Raw genomic sequence first — 22,451 nt, 5'->3', positions numbered from 1 at the left:
GTTTTTCCTTCTTTTCTTGCTTAATTTTGTTTTCCACTTGAAACCGCAAAACTGTCATGCACCTTTTATAACTTCTGTAGGTCACTGAAAACATAATTACTTCTTTGGAACATGACGTACCAATAGCCATAAAAATCTCGTTGACATTCACAGCAGTTTTGGCTGAAGTTTCCATGAAAAGCAAACTGTTATCATCGGCGTACGCTTGTGCTTCCTGAAAACAACAATGCACAGTCAATTTAAATATTTATTATTTATGTATTTATTTTTATCATATTTAGACTCAAACCCGTCTATACCTGGAAGTCTACGTTCCTCTTCTGGGCCAGATCTGCTTTGTTCCCCGCCAGAGCGATGACAATATTGGGACTGGCTTGCCTCTGCAGCTCCTTCACCCAGTTCTTTGCACGTGTGAATGTATCCTGAAAATAAAACGGCACAAGTGAGCACAGGTGGAAAGCACTGAATAACTTTTTTGTTTTGTTTTGTCAGGGAAAATGCACATAAAAACATTGATTTACACTAAGAGGTAATATGTTTGTGGCAGCTTATAGGAAAATTGCACAATTCCACCTTCAGTTTGAGGTCATAGAATTTATTACTACCATTTATATTTTTTCTCTTTTGTTATTATAATATATTGTGATGTGTGATCTCACAAGACAAATTTGCCACAAGATCACATGAGAAAAATGATCTTGTGAGATTTGTTTAGATTTGGATTTGACAAAAAAGTGCTACATGTTGACGATCTCTGTTATATCTCTAACAGTACCAAAAAGCAGTCCTAAAATAAAAATATTAAATCAAGTAAATAAAAAATGGTGAGGCCAAAATTTGAAACATAATCATGAAATATATATATTAGAAATTATGTTAAAATCTTGTCTTGTCTCAATCTCATGGACCAGAGATTGTGTCTCGTCCAATCCCTAGTCCATTGTGGATCAATAAAGTTTGTCTAAATCCAAGTAAATGACATTTTGACAACATCAGAGCAGTCTGACACCATTTCTGATGCTGCTACATCACTAATATATTTGGCAGCGTAACAGTACTCTGACTTAAGTTTTAGTTCCTCTTCCGCTGTGAGTTTACAAGTTACAAAATCTTGATGTTGACAATATGAAATGATTTGAACATTTGTGTTTCTTGCGTCACTCCTTCAGATGTGATTTTATTTTTCCACTTTGTACGGTTAAACCTCTGAAAATACTTTATTCTGAGCATTCTTATATCACTTTGTCCTTCTATTTACATTCACTTCAAATTATAAATCAGATATTACGACCTGACAGTTGCCTTTACTTGAACAGTAGTTTCCCAAAGTACTGTTTTTAACTTTAACTTTTTAACATCATTTTACTTAATCTGCATTTCAGTATATCCTGACTGTATTGTTATTGCAAATGGCTGAACTTAAATGTACCAAATGATAAGAGTTATATATATTTTTGCAATTTTTTACTCTTTTATATCTTTAAAAAATTCAAAAAGCAGCTGAAATCAGTTGACTTGTTACATGAGTTTGCAAGTTACAAGACCAAAGGTCCGGAGCAGTTTAAATGAATTAAGCAATCATCAACTGCAGAAAGACAGGAGTCAGCAGCAGCCACTCAGCGGACTGTTTTTGTGAATATGGCCCACAACATGGGCATAGTAATTTGATAAAACCTCAAAAAATAAAAGAAAGTGTTCCAAAAAGAGCCCCATGAAAATTAAAAACCAATGGCTGATTTTATGGCATATAAGAATTGAATGAAATGTTTTGTTTATCAGGAAAACAAAACTTGAAAATACCAAATACATGCTTATGTAATAATCTGAAGTCAAGACACTGTTGCTGACAAGACTTTTTACACTGTTATACTTTGATATTTTGCAAGAAATTTATATGAATGAACTACCTCTAATAAATACAATAAAATCAACTAAATGCAATAGTAAAGAAAATCAAGTAGCTCTTTATACATTTGGGCAATAAAATGCATAATTAAAGAGTCCATTTTACTCTACTCTATTTTCTGATCTATATTATCAAGTTATTTCCTCATTAAAAACATACCTAGAATTGTTTTGGTTTTGTTTCTTTCACACATATTAAACAAACCCTGCATATTTAGGCTGAGTTTGTCTCTCAAAACACTTCTGCTCCACCTTTTGATGTCATGTGGTAATACAGGAAGTGCTGCATTGTGTTTTTAAACTCCAATCGCCTTCAGTAGAATCATTTGGATACAAATAATTACAGATTGCCAATTGCTCTACTGAACTAATGGTAAAAGGTAGCCGTTAACTTGAAAACTAGATGACATCACAAGTAGGGCTGGGTATCATTAAGAACTTGCTGATACGATACACATCTCGATACAGTGAACATTTGATTTGATACGGTATATTTCAAATCGATTCGATAGAGTTGAGTAAAAAATAAAGACTAAATCACAGCTGTGATACCAAAAGTCTTTGTTAAACCACTTCTTGTGCAAAGTTCATATGAAACTCAAACACTTTAAATCATCAAAGCAGTGAAAATGTCAAATGTGTCGCATCAACGAGTTTCCTTCGTCTAAACAAGCAACAAAACTGTAGCTCTGTAACTAAATAATTCAGTAAAACATACCAAAAAACACTCTTGGTGATATATTGATACAGCAGTCCACGATACTGATAGTGTATCATCACATTAAACGATACAATATATCGATATTTCAATATTTTTGCACACCCCTAATCATAAGGGGGAAGAGAGCATTTTGAGGTTTGGAGATGTAAACAGATTAATAAACCAGGTTATGTGTGAATGAAACAAAACTGCATTCCAACATGGCTTAAAGCACAAGTAAATTTTGTGTCATATAGAGCCTTCAAAAACCACATTTGTTTGTTTTAATAAGAATAAAAATAAATCAAATTGATAATTGTGACAGACCCATGATATGAAAACATCTGCATTTCTGTTATTAAAATCGCCATGACGCTGTGCATTCTACATACTGTGTTGGTGATGTCATAGACCACGATGGCGGCCTGTGCTCCTCTGTAGTACATGGGCGCCAGGCTGTGGTAGCGCTCCTGCCCGGCCGTGTCCCAGATCTCAAACTTCACTGTTGTATCGTCCAAACATACCGTCTGTGTGAGGAAGGCCGCTGGAGGAAAGAACAGGGACAAAAGATCAGTCAATACAAGATAATATAGTGTCATTTTAACATTTACATTGATACTTTGCAGATGATCATCAATTTTCTTTTTCTCTGGAAGTGCGATGCTGACTGTATGCTTACTCTGTCTGAGGCTTTGTTAGACTTTAGACTTATGTTAATAATGTTTCCTCATCACAAACAGACCTGGAGTTGTGTTTTGTTTCATTCACACATGTTTAACACACAAATCCTGCATAGTTTTAAGCTGTGACCGTCCCTCAAACATTCAGTTCCACCTTGTGATGTCATGTGGTAATACAGGAAATGCTCTACTGTGTTTTTAAACTCCATATGCCTTCTCTAGAATCTTTCGGGTAATTACAGCCCTGGAATTGCAAATCTCTACTGAACTAAATGTAAAAGGTAGCTGTTAACTTGAAAACTACAACTTCATGACATCACAAGGTGGAACAGAGCATTTTGAGCTTTGGAGATGTAGACAGACTAATAATAAAGAATTACTCAAACAATGTGTGAATGAAAGAAAACACAACTCCAGTTATGTTTTTGATGAGGAAACCTTATGACACATCTTAAAGCTCATGGGAGTTAATTTGCGTAATATAGGACCTTTAAGTCTCAAGAACAGGCCAAACTTACTTCTAATGTAGTATGAATTGATCGTTAGTGCGTAGTTTGTAATAAAACTGTCAAAAATATAACGTTAAGAAATAGTAGTAACAGGATTTCCATCATAATTTCTGAGGAAAAAAAATCCTATGAATGGCAGGAAGCAACATTGCTGAGTCAGCCCTGTGTCACATGCCAAACCAAGGCCTCACAGTAGAGCACATACTCTGATGATTTGTAATCTCTAACTGCAGTGACCACAAGTTGAGTCAAATGAGAAAACGCTGATGTCTTTTATATTTACAGCCCTTCAGCTTCCTAAAGCCCATTACTCACAAGTATACTGATATAAGACTGAAGGCTGGTTACAGTAAATGCACTTGTATACACAGAATTTAACAGTTTCATTTGAAGGTGGCAACGTTGATTCGATTTGAGTATTACGTTCTTTTAAAGCTGCACTATGTAACTTTTTGGTTGGGGGGCGGTCACATGCCTGTTTCTATGGATATGTCATTGCTCTGCCTGGAATGTCCCACAGTATGACATTAAACTTCTCTACCTTACATTTATTCAACTGCAACTGGTTTTATAGCTCAAAAACACCTAGAAAAACAGATATTCTGACTGTGAGCGGGGTCACCTCTCCACAGATCTGACCTGTAACTCGGTCTGGTCTGGTCTCCATGAAGATAGAAAGGTTTAATGCCATACTGTGAAACATTCCAGACAAAGCAATAACATCTCCAAAGAGAAAAGCATTTCCACATGTCCATTCGATGTATAATAATTAGTTTTAAATTGTTAATCACTACTAGCCTGATTCATCGGCCGGTTTTACTTTGTTTCACTTCGTACAAACTGTCTGACCTCGCAGCCTTAGGCTACGTTCAGACTAACCCAAATCCAATTTTTTGGCTTCTATGTTCCTGTATCTGATCTTTTAATGACAGTCTGAATGACACAGATCCGATTTTTTCAAATGCGACCCAGGTCCTAAAACCGATACATATCTGATCTTTTGACACGCAACTTCAGTGTGAACGGCCAAAGCGCATTCATCCAACCTACACGTTATCAGCAAGCCACAAATGTCACTATTCTGCTCTGAAGTAGGCAAAAATTATTAATGAACTCAGTGTCACTGAATCAAAGCACATCACCACTTACCACTCTTGGCTACGTCTCCACATCCACATGTTCCTTTCAACGGACTGTCCCACAAAACGCCAGGGCCAAAAACCTCGTCCTTCTCAATCTCCTTAAAACAAGTAAGTTGTTCATGTTCTGGCTCCGGTGCGAGAGATCTTTAAAATTTCCAGGTGCTCAGTGCTTGCACCATGTTTGGACAACTTCCGTAAACACAGAGCATGCTCACTGTGGATGACGTCATCGTGTCTCCAGTGCACATGCGAAACACTTTTGGGCCGTTTACTGTTCACACTGGAGTCACATACAAGTCGCATTTAATTGGAAATGTGATCGACCTCGCAAAAACATCGGATTTCACAAAAAAATCCGAATTGAACGTTAAGCCCTGCAGTCTGAACGTAGCCTTAGATTTCGTTCGCTCGATGGTTGGTGGATACTTTTTTATCATTTAACCAATTGCTGCTATTTGGTCATGACATATGTAATGCTAAGCGCTAACTGGTATATTAAACCTTTCCCAAATCCTGTAGGAAGAAGGGCAATAACGTCTTTCCCCTTGATAAAATTCAGCAAACATTCTCTTTGTTCCAGCTTTAAATCCTCACTTAAATCCTCCTTGACAACACTAAATATATATCACGCTTCGCTGATTGGCTGGTGCCCGAACTCGCACTTCCGGGGTTTTTGCGAACCGTCTAGGGTATTCTGATTCCTGACCTAGTCGCTGGAGAGAAATGAAATTGAGCGGAGGCACTAGATGTCGCCAGTCTGGCTAAATCGCTACGGCAACGGTCCTAATTTCTTATTCTAAAAACGGCCATAGAGATACAGGGACATTTAGTCATTATGTTGCTTATAGTTAACTGCAGCTTTCAGAGTTTGCCTAAGAGTTTCAAAATTGCAAAAACACTGCAAGCTTCAACCAACAACATCTGACCAATATGTCATACACAAGAGGAAAAGGCAAATATTAGGTCAGGGAAATTCCTGTTTTTATTAATAGATTAATCAATGTTTAACTGCAGCTTAGACCACAAGAAAAATGTTCTGAAATGCATGGGACTCTTGTGTTAGTCTTTCAGTTCATTTTTCAGTCAAATGTTTAGTTTGTTACGCTCTTCCAACTTTTTAAACTTATCTTGCTAATCTATGTCAATCGCAATTTTTATTTTTTTATCAAAATCATGCAGCTTTACCAAGAGGGAAACAAAACGGTGTTTTACTGGAAAATGAAGACAACAATTCAAATGCAGTTCCTTGTCTTGTCAGTGATGAGGTAATGCATTTCTACATAGATACAAGTAAAGATACCAGAAGTAACCCCTCCGCTGTCCAAAATCGTTTCTCCTTTGGGCTATGTTTTCAGCTGGGGCAGACAGTTTGAGGTGAAATTTGATTAACTTAAGTGTAAGTAATGTCTTGCTTCTCAGTCAGGCTAATTGCATTCAAAAGGTGTTATGTAATTAGTTATACAAGGGCCATATTCACGGTGGTGGAAGGAGTTTGGTTTGTGAGACATCAGGTGATCACAGCAAAAAAAAAAAAAAACAGGTTGGGCCACTCCTCAGCCTCAAAGCAAAGATTAACAGCGAAGCAAAAGGAGAAACTTGTGGAGGACACGGTGTTTAAGGTCCTATAGTGTCCAAAGTGTTTTCTGTTTGAGAGAAGAACTCAGCCTAAATATGCAGAGTTTGTGTGTTAAACATGTGTGAATAAACAAAATATAACTCCAGGTTGGTTTGTGATGAGGATACAACATTATAACAGAGATCAGAAAAAGGCATAATATGAGCCCTTTAAGTTTTGACAGTTTTGTTTTGACAAATAGCTGTTGTCTTGCAGAATAAAGGCATTTATTCACAACTGTCTTATTTTATACAACTATTACAGAAGATCAGAAAATACTGCAGAGACTCAATAACTCCAGGCACTGAATGTGTGCAATTCTCTGACCCCTAAGCCGTCCTGCAGTACCAATCTGATTCATTATTATATATTTTTAAAGATATTTTATGTTATGATAGGGCTGGGCAATAGGCCTGTATATATCAAATAATTTTTGTGGGTCAATATTTACTGTGGGTACCTTTTCTTCAGTAAAGAACTTTTTGGTGTTTTTCTGTTCTATGATTACATTTGAGCTGTAGAGGGTTGAATTATAAATCACTCCTATGACTCATTATGAATTAATAATGAACAAATTAATGAATAAAGTAATGAACTAATTACTGAAGTGTTGCATTCTGCTATTTATTTATTGCCATTTATTTTTAGTAGTAGCATTCGTTTAAGGCAGGCATGTCCAAACTATGGCTCATGAGTAGGGCTGGGCGATATGGATCAAAAAATATATCTCGATATATTTTGCTATATCTCGATATACGATATATATCTCGATATATGTTCAAGAAAAAATAACCCCCTAAAACTGAAAACTGCAAAAACAAATCTGCCAAATTCCACAAGGTCCTTTTTTTTTAATTGAAGTGTAAGAGGTCGACAGTTCATATAGGAACATTTAAGATTACAAAAAACCCTAATTACATAAATAATAATTTAACTGTAAAATAAAGGAAATAATACATATTTTCTTCTTTTCATTCATAAATAAAACAACTCAATACAAGTTCATCTTTGCATTAACTCTGTTATCCAGACCATAATCATAACCATGAGCTCATTTAGCAGAAAGAAGCTCAGGATGTTCCTTATTTCAATAGATCCATGTTATTATCCAGCAGTAAGGAGCTCTGAGGTTTAATCCCACAATCCACTGCAGATCAAACCCAACGTTTCCAAACACTATTGTACAAGTGACACTGCAGCAGATTATTCATTAAAATATTCTGCATAAATAAACTTTACATTGCTAAACTTTACAATATATAAAGCATAACGACTCTAGAGCCACATCAGCCTGTTAGCGATAATAATGTGTTTAATGCAGTTTTGCGCACGTGTGTTTACATTTTACAGAAACGAAACTTAAGCGCATGGCTCATTTGCATAAACAGTGCACTTCTCATGCAGCTCAGCTCGTTTAGCTTCTTTCGGGCTAAAGGACGCGACTCGGTGGAATATGAGGATGTGCTGCTGATGTTCTTGTCTGTAAATGGTGGAAAAGGTTCGTGGTGCTTGAAGTTTTTCACTGGCACCAACTTTCGGCGTTCAGGGCGACAGTGACGGAGTGAAGGAGACACGAGCGAACAAAATCAGGGAGGCGGGAGCGCGGAGGCGACGAGAGAGAAGGTAAACAAGCGAAGCTGCGAAATCAGAATTGAATATAAGCATTATATCGATATATACGATATGTCAGAATTCATATCGATATCTCGATATATTTAAAATATCGATATATCGCCCACCCCTACTCATGAGCCAAATGTGGCCCTCAGACAAATTATTCTTGGCCCTCAGGTTTCCAGGTGAATTGGCCCAAATTATATAACATCAATTAAATATTAACTTTTTACTGCCAGTTTTTTTTTTTTATCTACCTTGAGAAAGCTAATATTGAATATTTAATGTGTGCTTTTAAGGATCTTAGCATGAATAAAGACTGATGGCTCATTCTAACGTGTAAAACATGCACATAGTTCAATTATTCACTGTAATGAGCGCCAGTCTACAGCCCTCGATCAGCCCTCTGCTTCATCTGTGTTTAAATATGTGGCCCTTGATGAAAAAACATTGGGCACCCCTGGTTTAGGGGAATAATCCTGCTGTAGACTTATTGTGTCAGTGGTATAAAGTAATTTCTGTATTATCTTTTATCATCTATATTTACTTGAGCAATATATAGTACCTCAAAATTTGTTATCATGACAGGACTACAGTTGGCAATTAATCAAAAGATGGAGAGCTTGTGATTCAGTCATGTCTAATATTAAATAATATGGGTTTTTGAAAAAGTCCACAGTCAATCCTCTGTCAGTAAACGCATGTGGTTTGGAGCAGACAGAAAACTTGAGGAAAAAATTTGTATTATTTTTGTGTTACATATTTTGGAAAAGACTACGGAAAATAAAAATTTGTCGAAAAATCATGATTCATTTTTTCCCATATCACCCAGCCCTTGCCTGGCAAATCCAGACTGATATATTGATCTCTATAAAAATACAGAGAGATATCAGTCTGGTCCCCACGCCCTCAATGACGCATGTGAAACGAAGGAGCTCAATGGACTAATGTGAGACTTTTTTTCCTCCAAGTTCTCTGATATGGATGGATCATGCAAGTCCCTGATTGGCTAGTCCACCTGTCAATCACATGCATCTGAACTCAGACTCAAATTTTTATAAAGTATTGGAGACGTGTGTATTTCCAGGCAAGCCCAACCCTAAATATGGATCTATTTTATATAAAACACAAGCCATTATTAAGACAATTTTTAGATTATAAGGACTAACTCTCAGTCTATCATCAGGTAATGTAACTGTACACTTTGGGCCTTATTTCCAGTTATGATAAATCCTAATGAACCTCCTTTTGCACATGCGGCTGCCCTGTGTGAACACTTGTGGGTGGACTGTTTAATACTGCTGGCTATGACCATAAACTGAATTGCCTCTTGGAGATAAATGCAGCTTACTGAACTCGTATCCATGGATTTCAAGAGGAGAAAAATTAGGACAGTTGCCAGAGCCTCAAATTATTCAAAAGAAAAAGCTGTTTCTTTTGAACCGTCCAAAGCAGCACCACTAACAGTAAATGTTACGACTGAAACTCATGTACTACATTCACTACACTATACTTCAAAATGTATTAAATAAATTTGCCGTTTTGAAACATGATAGAACCTTTTAATAAGTTTCAAGTGACATTATCAACATTCTTCTGGAGACACTTCTCTGTCTGAAATGTTGTAAAAACAAAGCTCAGATCCCTCTCTGATTTGACCATAAGGAAGTCTCAAGTGTTTTTTTGTTTTGTTTTGGTGCGTTGTGTAACTTTTCTGGTGGAGGGCCTATCAAATGCTTGTCTCCATGGAGATGTTATTGCTGGAATGTTTCACAGTATGGCATTAAACCTTTCTATCATCACGGAGACCAAACCAGACCAAGTTACAGGTCAGATCTGTGGAGAGGCGCCCCCGCTCACAGTCAGAATGCCTGTTTTGTCGGTAATTTTGAGCCATAAAACCACCTGTAATTGAATAAATGTAAAGTAAGTGGTTAATGTCACACTGTGGAACATCCAGGCAGAGCAATAACATATCCATAGAAACAAGCAGGTGAAGGACCCAAACTCAATGTATTTATTTATTTTCACTTATTTATTTTATGTATTTACCTGTATTGATCACAGGCTTTTCAATTTAATCAATTTTATAGTTTTTCTTACTTTTTCTGACCATCTAAAACAGGGGTGGGCAAACTTTTTGACTCGTGGGTCACAAAGGGTTCTAAAATTTGATAGAAGGGCTGGACCAGGAGCGGATGGATGGAGTTTTTTGGTAATCCACCTCATAAGAGAAAAAAATAACATGGATATGTAGAAAATATATCCTGCCTCACAACAAAATATCTGTCTTTCAAGTCCCACGGTATTTACTATTTATTGAACTGGTTGGCCGTAGTTTGCCCATCCCTGATCTAAAAACATATCTTGCTGTGTTTGCTAATGTGTGCATTGCGTCGCCATGGTAACTGCACTACCCCATGCCAGTGCCCTCTCCTCACCTCCGATGGTGCTCTCCTGAAACTCGTGGAACTGCCCTTTGACGAAGCGCAGCACCAGACTGGACTTGCCCACGGCCGACTCCCCCAGAAGAACCAACTTAAACTGGCAAATTTTGTTGCCCGGAGCGGCGCCGTTGGTCCGTGTGGTTCCCCCTCGCCCTGCCATAGCGCTGGGTTAGAGGAAGAGGTGATGAAGAGGAGGTGAGGAGGAAGAGTCTGCGGAGTTTACGTTCAGTTTTGTAGGTGTTTAAGTGCAGAGGGTGGACTGGGCAGAGGGGGGCAGGCTCAGGTCAGGCAGATGGAAGAGCCGATGGAAGAGACCTCACCGATGGGAACTGCAACACAAAAGAAAACATGTTTAAGACGCTGTACCAGAAAATACATTCATTATATCCAAAATAAATACATTTTGAGCAGTTTTGATCTTCTATCAGACAAACTGTTCTGATATTATTCAGATTTTTTAAAATTAGGGATGTCACAATAACCGAAATATCATGATATCGTATCGTCAAAGTTTTCACAATAATATCATGGTCCATCACAATATATCGAATTACAAGTCTCTTTGCTTAAATTAAAAGTTATGGTGCAGCAATAACTAAAAAAAAGACAGAGGGAACTACATAGACCATGATCCTTTGCTCATTTCAGTGCAGACTACAAGAAGAAATAACAATTCTAAGCACTTTTAAGTCTTAGTTCTTTGGATTAAGTCTTGTCAAGGCATTTTAAGAGGAAAAAAAATGCGTATTAACAGTTTTGTTAAATATTGCAATAAATAACATAACGTGACATGTATATTGTGAAAATATCCTACTGAGAGATTTGGATATTGTTATATCCCTAATCGTGAGCTTTCCCACGATATCGCAATATATGCCGTACCTTGAGGTTCATATCGAGACAATATCGTATCATGAGACTTGGATATCATTACACCCCTATTTTAAATGGGCCATATTTTCTGATCTATGCAATAATGTTTTTCTCTCAAGCAGAAAACACTTCCACCGTGATGATGTGATATGATAATACAGGAAGTGTCTGCTGTGTTTTTAAACTCCATCCTGCTTCACTAGAATCATCTGGATAATTTCAGCCCTGGAAATGTCAATCTCTGCTGAACTAAAGGTAAAACATAGCTGTTAACTTGAAAACTACCACTACAGAGCTTTTGGAGCTTTGGAGATTAAGGCGAAAGTTATATAAATGGTTACTCAAAAGTGTGAACAAAACAAAACACAACTCCAGGTATGTTTGTGACATTATAACGTGGCTCAAAGCTCACAAGTGTCAGTTTTGTGTAAGTGTAACTGTAAGTAATTTCTAACATTGTCCAAGTCAAAGTCATATATATTTACTTCAAACTTTTTCCATTCTGCCAGTTAACCATCTTTATGTCTTAACTTGCCTTTTAATCATTATTACCAGTTACGTTGCAGATATTCACTGGAAACAAAACTACAACTGTTTGCCCCGGGGCAGCTATGGCTTAAAGTAACTTGAAACTTAAATCTCATCCTAGTACCGCCCACTTTTCATTTCTCTGTTCCCAGTGATCAGCGTCTATCTAAGATCCTGTTGCTGCACAAACTTCACTGTTGACAATACACAGGGCTGATATGACAAACAGTGGCTTTGAGTTTTAGCTGTAAACATGTAACAAAAACCTGTATCCTTGAATGCCCCACAGTAATATATTCACAAACTTTACGAGAAACAGAAATTAGGGAGGTCATGAAATTCCAGATAAAGTTACAATTGAGAAAAGAAGCAGCATTCAGTTTGTTCAGTCCATGTTTGTACAATAATGCTCACAGGCTGGTTACTGTATCTGTTAAAGGAAGAGGCACAAAAGCACGTTCAACTTTTCAGATGCAGAGACAATATTCTTTTATAGACCTTCCGAGACCTTGGCATTCATGTTTTCAAACTTAAAGCTGCACTATGTAACTCCACTTCTGGTGGAGGATCTGCCACATGATTGCCTCAGAGGAGATGTTATGGCTTTGCCTGTGTCTGCCAGTATGGCATTAAACTGGCATATGCATCTCCATGGAAACAAAGAGGTGAGACGATACCATTGAGCCAAGTTACAGGTCTGATCTGTGAAGAGGTGACCCCACTCACAGTAAAAATCTACAATTTTCATACGCTGTTTGTGTTTAAAGGAAAAAAAATATGTCATCAGTCTTTGGCTTTAAGTATCAACTGAGTCCAGGGCAAAGTATTGGCATCGGTATCGAAACTGAAAAAAAAAAATAGATCATTGCATCACTAATATTTAGCAATAAAAACACCTACAACTGAACAGAAACAAACTCTAGACAGTAGGGCTGGGTATCATTAAGAAGTTGCGGATACAATACATACCTCAATACATAAGGCCACGATACAATACATGTCTCGATACAGTGCACTTTCGATATATTTCAAATCGATTCGATTCAATAAAAAAAAGGCTAAATCATGGCTGTGATATTAGAAGTCTTTGTTAAACCACTTCTTGTACACAGTTCATATAAAACACAAACATTTTAATCATCAAAACAGTAAAAATGTCAAATGTGTCACATAAATGAGTTTCCTTCCTCTAAAAAGGCAACAAAACTGTAGCGCTGTAACAAAATAATTTAGTAAAATATACTAAAAAATACTCTTGGCGGTATATCGATACAGCAGCCCAGGATATCGATACTGTATCATCACATTAAACGATACAACTTCGATATTTTTGCACACCCCTCCTAGACAGCTAACTGCCATACTGTGGAACCTTCCAGGCAAAGGATCAACATCTCCATGGAGACAAGAAGGCAGCTGACTCATCCACCAAAATGGTTACATAGTTATACTTTTTGTATTATTATAAAAGGTGCACCAAGCATAAATTCTGACACAGATCCAGTTATACTTGAAGGAACAACATTAAAACCCAGTTAAAATCTCAAAATAGTTTCCATAATATGACACCATTTAACAAGCCACTAAACTTATGACAATGATGCATTAAAATTACAAAATTATTACAGAAACCTACCCTTGGATACAAAGAGAAAATACCCGTTCAATTGTTCAAAGTATTTTACGATCAGTTTTGTGGTGGTCCATAGTTGCACTTTCTCGGTGGACAGGAAACTCGACTCAGCGAAAAGTAGGAAGTAAAAGATTGCAGAAGAAATCCAAGTGCTGAGCATGTCAAAAACACAACAGAGGAGTGACTGTGAGGAGTTTTTTAAGTCAAAAGTGTTATGTCAGGAGCAAACACATCTAAATGAAGTAGAAGTAGTACAGTTAGTAGTAGTAATTTAGAGTTCTATATTTCAGTACAGGTCATAAAGGTTAGGTCATATTAAAAAGGTCCACTATGTAACTTTTTGGTTGGGGGTCCATCATCATCCTGTTTCTATGGAAATGTCATTGCTCTGCGTGGAATGTTCCACAGTATGACATTAAACAGATCTATATTACATTTATTCAATTACAAGTGGTTTTATAGCTCAAAAATTCCTAGAAAAACAGGTATTCTGACTGTGAGAGGGGTCGCCTTTCCACAGATCTGACCTGTAACTTGGTCTGATTTGGTCTCCATGAAGATAGAAAATTCTAGACAAAGTAATAACATCTCCATGGAGAAAAGTATTCCACCAGAAAAGCTACACAATACACCTTTTAGGATATATGATTTGACAAAAAAAGTTATCCACAGTTTTTTTTCCCTCAAATTTGATTCAGTTTTGTCAAAAAACAAATAATAAAAAAATACTTCAACATTTATTTCTGGAACATGAACGACACAGACTGTTAATCGTTGCCATATGACATGAAAAAGTCAAATTTCTTCTCCTAAAGCCTGAGCCAAATCACATGCTTTGAGATTCCATTAGAAGAGCCCAGCTGATCATTGACTGAAATCCACTTGATTAAAACTTGAAGAAAATTCTAAATATACTTTTTTTTCCCTCCCAGTCTCCAGTTAAGCCAGGACTTAATCTTTAGCATGTGATGAGATCTTGGCTCAGTCCATAAAACATGTTCACAGTGGTCATGTTTCGGGGTGTGTGGGGGGGTACGTTCATGGTAATCAAGAGACAGGTCTGTCACGATAATTACTTCAACCATATTGTTTTTTGGCGATGATCATGCCCAAGGGTAATTTTCTCAGTGGCATAGATTAGATTCAGTATTATCATGTAATTTCTATATTAGGGTTGAATGATCTATCATTTTGGACCAAAAATCACGATTTCAGACAAGATTTTGAGAGCGTCAAAGCCACGTTTTTTGCAGTGTTCCTAACTGACCCAGGTTTTGTTTTGTCAACTATTTCACAAATGTATGCATCAACATCCCTCCGTCACAGAAAGAACACACATATTCCACTGAGTCTGACAAAAGCTGACCGCACCAGCACAAGGAGCAGTGTTTATACTTTATGCAAATGAGCCATGTGTTTTTAAATTTCGTTTCTGTAAAACGTAAACAAAAGTGCAAAGTTCCATTAAAAACATTATAATGTCAAACAGGCTGATAGTGTTTATGGTTTATATGTTGTGAATTTGAGTTTGTTTATGCAGATTAGTAATAGTAATAAAAATGATGATAATTTTAATCTAAAAATGTTAATGATTAATCGAAGACCTGATTTAGATCTGGTGTAGTCCTGGTGTAGTCCTGGGATCAGTACTGGGATCAGTCCTGGGATCAGTCCTGGTTTAGTCCTGGTTCAGTCTTGGTTCAGTTTTGGTTCAGATCTGGTTTAGTCCTAGTGTAATCCTGGTGTATTCCTGATTCAGTCCTGGGAACAGTCCTGATTCAGTTTTCGTTCAGTCCTGGATTAGTCCTACTGATTCAGTCCTGGGATCAGTCCTGGGATCAGTCTATATGCGGCGCTAAAGTGCGGCATCTCGATCCATGTTTCTTCTGCTCAATAAATAATCCCTGTGAAGTGATGACAGATTTTTGACAGCAGTGTAGTCACGCCGGGCACCCGCGGATACCCGACCTGGTGCAGGACTCTGGTATGATGTAAGTTTCTGTGATGTTTGCAAACGTTCATGTGCACAGAAACTTAACTTGGAAAAAAAATCATGGATGAAATCGAAATATCTGCCAGAAAAAAAAATCGCAATTCAATTTTTTCTTAAAATCATTCAGCCCTATTCTATATTTTCATCAACAATATATTGTACTTCAAAATGTGTTCTCCTGACGCGCTTACAGGTCACACTAGATTCTAACAAATAATAATAACTAGACAGATTTTGATACTATAGCAATATCAATATGATGTTTCCCACAGACCAAGTTGCATTGTGTGGCACCCTCCCCCTTCCATGTGTTACGTAGCTGTTATTTAACTTTGTAAAAAATAAAATTTTGATTTTCTGGGCCAATGTGATCATGTATCTGGTCTGTATCAACAGTGCAGTAAAATGCATTTGTCCATTACTGTGCTTTCTTTAATAAAAATCATAGTCTAAAACTGACATTAAGTGTTACTCAGTAGGGTCAAACACCTCTCTATTAGTGGTGTGCAAAAATATCGACATATCGTATTGTTTAATGATGATACAGTATCGATATCGTGGGCTGCTATTGTATTTTTTGGTATATTTTACAAAATTATTTTGTTACAGCTCTACAGTTTTGATGCATGTTTAGAGGAAGGAAACTCATTCATGCGACACATTTGACATTTCACAGTTTATATGATTGAAATGTTTGCATTTCATATGAATTTTGCGGAAGAAGTGGTTTAATAAAGACTTTTAGTATCACAGCCGTGATTTAGCCTTTATTTTTACTGAACCATATTGAATTGATTTGAAATATACCGTATCGAATCATAAGCTCACTGTACCGAGATATGTATCGTATCATGGCCTGTATATCGAGGTATGTATCATATCGGCAGCTTCTTAATGACACCCAGATCTACTCTCTATGGAGACGTTATTGCTTTGCCTAGATGTTCCACAGTATGGCATTATTAAACTTATCTGACCTGTTGTGGTCATGGAGGTTGCTCTGTGGAGTTGTTTCCTCATCACAAACATACCTGAAGATGTGTTTTGTTTCATTCCTACACCCTGCATAGTTAGCCTGAGTTCTTCTCTCAAACAGAAAACACTCTGTCCCACCTAGTGATGTCATGTGGTTAGTGCTCCGAGGCATTTTTGAGCACCTGTAATTGAACGCAAGAAAAATAAGCGGATTGTCGTACCGTGGCATCTCACGCAGAGCAACATCTCCATGGAAACAAGCAAGCTGCGCGCCCTCCGCCAGAAAAGTTACACAATGCACCTTTAAACTACGCGATGACCTTTAGAATCCATCCAATCCATCCAAGTCTTTGAGCCCAGAGCGAGCTGGCTGGTTTAGCGTGGTTAGTCCGGCAGAGTCCTGGAGGATAAAGGCGCTCTGTTCACTGGGTCAAACTGGGGCTGCTCATTGAACTGCAGGAGGCGCCGCAGTTCTCTCACCTGTTTGTACTGACACACACTCAGAAGATCAACTGCTTTTAATGTCCATGAGAGAAAAACACTTGATACTATACTCTAATATACTACACTAAAATACTTCAATAGGATTAAAAAAAATAATAATAAATCTGACACTGATATAACATTACTCCTAAATCCTCTATCCATCGACCAATCATTTTTATAAAACAAAAACTGAAGTCAGTTTTTTATCCATCATGTCCTCCCTGGGGCCAAGCAATGAATTTAATTTTAACAGAGAATGAAATTTTATAATGATGAGTTACAAGCCTTGATCTTTTTAAAAGGAGAAGGCTACATCCGTCAGTAAAAACATGTGATTTGGAGCAGAGTTTAGACAGAGATTTTGTAAACAGCACTGAGTAAATGTTTGTATTGCTTAAATTCGGGGAAGTTCACACTAATATACATTTTTATTTGTTTTTACCAAGTCATAAGACCCAATCCTACACAAAACAGATTTCACAAAATGCTCTTTAAAGCAGAGATATTTGAAAAGTATTATTAAATATACATCAAAAAATAATCATTATACTGTCTGCGCCTGGGGTTTAACTGTTTACTTCATCAAATTTTAATCTCTAATATGAACGTCTATAAAGGTCAGTCAGTAATATACTCTATGTTGCCCAGTTCACCCCAGGACAAACTCCAAACCCCGGGAGAATCGTGTCAGTTAGCGGCGTCTTTTCATCTCGTTTCAATGCGAGCTTCACCACGAGCTGCTCCCTCTCTGAAGGGCGGGGTCAAATCAACTGGCTGCATCTGATATGAAGGGCTGCACCACTGCTCCTGCGTAACGTATTGTACTCCACTCCTCTCCTCTCTCTTTTCACTCCTCTCTCTTTTTTTTATTTCATGATGATTATTTAGGTTTTGATTTGTTTGTGTTGTGATTTCCACGTCTTTCTTATTCTGTAAAGCACTTTGAATTACTTTGTGTACGAATTGGGGTACACAAAGAGAAAATTAGTAGTTGTGACCATTCAAATTTCCATTTAAATTCTACTGCAAGTAATCTCACAGATTTACATAAAGGTACAGTGTCTGGATGTGCTGTGTCACCTGCATGATTAAATGGAAATAAAAAGTTAAAACCACACTTTGCAACATTCTTCATGGACACGGATGAAGTTTTATGCCATACTGTGAAATATTACAGCCAAAGGAAGAACGTTTACATGGAAACATGCTGAAGGAACAAGCTCCAGCACGCCCGTTTCGCAATAAAACAAACAAATTTGCTTTTATTTTAGAGTATTCTTTGACCAAAACGTTTCATACAGTGGCATAGCAACTACATCCTAAAAAGCTTCATCAATGCATTGTAATAACTTGGTTCATGGGTATTTCACTTTGTTCAAAAACCCTCTTATCCCGTAACGCGTAAACAAATCTCCCCATGGTGTTTCACAGATGTTCAATATAATAAAACATTTTAAAAACAACATAACAAAAATATTAATATGGTCAAAATCTCATTCTTGTGAACTCCCAACTAGGGATGTAACAATAATCGAAATATCGTAATATCGTATTGTCAGAGTTCTCACAATAATATCGTGGACCATCACAATATATCGAATTACAAGTCTCTTTGCTTAAACAAATAATTATGGTGCAGCAATATCTAAAAAAAAAGACAGAGGGAACTACATAGACCATGATTCTTTGCTCCATTTTAGGGTAGACGACAAGAAGAAATAACAGTTCTAAGCACTTTTAAGTCTGAGTTCTTTGGATTAAGTCTTGTCAAGGCATTTTAAGAGGAAAAAGAAGCATATTAACAGTTTTGTTCACCTCCACCAAATATCACAATATCGTACCGTGAGATGTATATCGTGAAAATATCATACCGAGATTTGGATATTGTTACATTCCTAATCATGAGCCTTCCGACCATATCGTGAGCTTTCCCACGATATCGCAATAAATATCGTACCGTGAGGTTCATACCGTGACAATATCGTATCGTGAGACTTGGACATCTTTACACCCCTACGCCCAACCTTCACATATGGTATTTCCCTCACTCCACCCAGATCATTTGAGTGTATTTTTATTAACCTGTATTCCCATCTAACGCCGCCCAAAAATATGCAGAATAGATCAAATCCTCCAGCTAAAGTAGTCCTGACCGGGGGGGGTGACAAATTTCCCTATGAGGACAATTAATGGTCCTATGTGAAATTCAGCTTTAGGCCATGTTAGAATGTTACTACTTCATCAAAAACAAAAGAAAAGAAAAACTGTTTTAAGAGTTATTAGTCCATCTACATCTCCCAAAGCGTAAAATGCTCTGTTCCACCTTGTGATGTCATGAAAAAGCTTTTCCAGTTAGCAGCTACCTTCAGCTCGGCAATAAAGATAAGCAATTCCAAACACACAATATTGGCATAAGGCTTAGTAGTAAATAGGTCATTACTGAGGGGTGGGGAGCTCTCATGATTCATTATTCAAAGAGGAAATGCTGTTAATCTCAGGTAAGGCCTTTTGTAAATCTTGTGTTTGTGGTTTAAAGTCTGTAGCTGTGAATGGACTGTGAGATGGGAAAGTGGTGACATAAGTCCGGAAATGCGAACATCCTTCACAGCAGGAGGAACACGGACACTTCCTTTTTCCTGGACTTCTGACTGGAAAAACTTCACTACAAAAATATCGCATTTAGCCAAAAAAAAAAGTAGTAAATTATCTACATTCATATTGAGGGCTACAGTTTTGGTGACCTCCTAAGTTGTATGTATAGGGGCTTGAGGTCAAAAGTAGTCTTCTATTTATAAAGCTGTTTTTGTGGTTAGTTCTCGGTTATTCTTGGTAACATTGTGTCCTGGATTTTATACCTGTTTGTCATTTAGAGCTGCCTTGCTTTTATCCATTTACTTACATTTTTTTGGTGATGTATATACAGAATGCTCTAGGATGGTAGAATACGGACCTTGCGAATTTCAAAATTTTTTAAGTAGATGTGAGACATGTATCAAAAAACATGCAAAATGAAAATATCCAACATCAAATCAACAAAGTGACTTAAGTTCATTTTACACTCCATTCAAGTTTCGTAAGATATTCAGTTCTCGGCTACAGTACAGGTAGTTTTTGTCAAATTTCTGATGGATTTATTGCCATAATATGGAGGTCAAACGTGACCGCCTGGCCTTGGTTCCAGAAATAATTTTTCATAGAAATTTTCCGAAAGACTTTCTAAAAAAAAACAAACAAAAAAAAACTTTGAAAGCTTGTTTAGAGTTAAACAGTTATGCGGTAACTAAGATCACAATATATATACAAATTCAAAATCTGTGAAACTTTACAAACAGCAAAGTTATTAAAGCACTCAGCATTTGCTTTTTGATCTTAAAACAACTGCTTTACAGATATTATTTAGCACGCAGCTGGTTAGCCACCGCAAATCTTTTGAACTCTGAATATTAAAATTTTCTGAAAAGTCTGAAAATGTATTAAAAATTTACTTCTGGAACTGAAGCAGACCAGCAGTATTTAGAATTTGGCCAACACGATTATCAAAATTATCAATAGATTAATTTTTGTTTATTAACCACCCCAATAGGTCTACAGGAGAAAACTAGTACCAATTTATAACCAAGACTTACCAAGGACTAAACCAGAGGACTGAACATGGACTGACCTGATCTTGTCCAAAATCTAAAATTGGTCAACTCTAAATGAAGTAAGATAAGAGCACTAAAATCCAGGACAAAAATGTTACTAAACCAAGACTAACCATAGAAAAAAATGGGTCCATATTAGTCCAAAAGTCCATATTCTACAAGCCTAGAGCATTCTGTATATAACCTCATAAAAAGCAAGGCAGGTCTAAATAGGCCTGTAACGATAATCAATAAATCATTTAATCGTACAATAGCTTAACGAGTTCGATAACTTTTCCAGCCATCATAAATTCTATTTGCATGCTTGTCTGTTTTCCTCGCGCTCTCTCACTCTCTGTCGCTCTCAAAGAGACTGAATGTTAGAAGGCATCTGTCACTCTGACTCCTCTCGTCTAACAAGCGTAATGACGCTTGAACCAAAGTTTATCAACACAGCGGATGCGCCTGAAATCCCGAAACCCCACAAGACACCGACACGACACCAGACAGGACAGAGGCTCCCTCATAGCGAAATAGCATCCTGTGTCGCGAACACTTCAAGACCAAAATGCCGAGGCCACACCAGCAGCCTCAGAGAGAAAGTCAGTGACTAAAATAACTTTTAAGGGCAATTTTGTTACAGAGACTTAATAATCAATTTTATTTATTGCTTTGGTTGTATTTGGTTCAACAGTGGTTTATTCAAGTGCATTTTTGTTAACAAGTCCTTGTTGTGAGACAGACACACTAGTCCTAGTGTAATGAAGTCTGTTTTATTTTTGGTTGTCTTAAACTTCCTGTGTTAAATGTTATTTAGAGCGTAAGATTTATTGATCATTGAGAGGATGCATTTGCATTTTTATTCCATGGTCATTTTATTAGTTGAAATTGGTCTCAAAATTATTATTATTATTATTATATTATCGTTAATCGCAAAAAATTCTTGGTCAATTAATCGTCCAGCAAAATCAGTTATCGTTACAGGCCTAGGTCTAAATGACATAACTGGTACCAAGTTAGAACTAAAACAGGACTTACCAAGGACTTAACCAGAGACCTGAACAGTGACCAAACTGGCAGAGCAGGCCAAAATCTAAAAGTGAAAGTCAACAACAGGTCTAAAATACACAACAAAATGTTACAAAATCAAAAATAACCAAAAACTAATCACAAAAATATCTTTACACAATCGTAAATAGGAGAGATACTATTTTTACTGTGAAGCTGACATCATCAAAATTCCCTGTGGGTGTGATGCTAACTGAAAGCACTGCTCTGTTAGAAGCTGTTACTTAAGTTAGGTTTAATCTAAGATCTGACCAGGAAGAGCTGACTACAACAGGTAAGCTGATTCGTGCTCTTAAAAAAGTCTCTTACACATAAAATTACAGTCACAAGCCAGCTAGTACTAGATAGTTTTTCAATTAGTCACTCTCACCTTTGTGTTGAAAAATCCAACGCCTAAACAGGACCATGAATACTCGTATAGATCATGATCACATGTAGAAAACCCCCGGCATGATGTCCTGGAAAGTATCGATACAAAAATAATTTCTCTAATAAATTATAAAAAAAAAAAAACCCACAGAAACCAAAGTGCCACCGAAAGTTTATGTTAACCAAGTGACACTAAAGGCCACGTCATTTTAGAAGCAGGTTTCTCCGTCTGAATCTGAAGGAAGTATAACCTTTACAAGTGATAATGGTGTAATGAGTTTGCATAAAGGC

At 37.0% G+C, this 22,451-nt stretch overlaps 1 protein-coding gene across 1 annotated transcript in view; it reads right to left on the bottom strand.

Annotated features, from left to right (window-relative positions):
• The window catches only part of rab5c (RAB5C, member RAS oncogene family), a 28,895-nt gene that overhangs the window by 2,428 nt on the left and 4,016 nt on the right, over window positions 1-22,451 (bottom strand). The window contains exons 2-5 of the mRNA XM_020926253.2: window positions 10,607-10,941; window positions 2,998-3,149; window positions 300-422; window positions 121-214 (exon numbers count right to left, since the gene is read on the bottom strand). Coding sequence (XP_020781912.1) covers window positions 121-214; window positions 300-422; window positions 2,998-3,149; window positions 10,607-10,772 — 535 coding nt within the window. The 5' untranslated portion in view covers window positions 10,773-10,941. The remainder of the gene's footprint in view (window positions 1-120; window positions 215-299; window positions 423-2,997; window positions 3,150-10,606; window positions 10,942-22,451) is intronic.

This window comes from Boleophthalmus pectinirostris, unplaced genomic scaffold (genome assembly GCF_026225935.1).
Source record: "Boleophthalmus pectinirostris isolate CB_2022bp ecotype Guang Dong unplaced genomic scaffold, ASM2622593v1 HiC_scaffold_17, whole genome shotgun sequence".
Taxonomy (NCBI): domain Eukaryota; kingdom Metazoa; phylum Chordata; class Actinopteri; order Gobiiformes; family Gobiidae; genus Boleophthalmus; species Boleophthalmus pectinirostris.
Note: the sequence above shows the minus strand (reverse complement) of the source record. Positions and strands in the feature narration are given on the sequence as shown.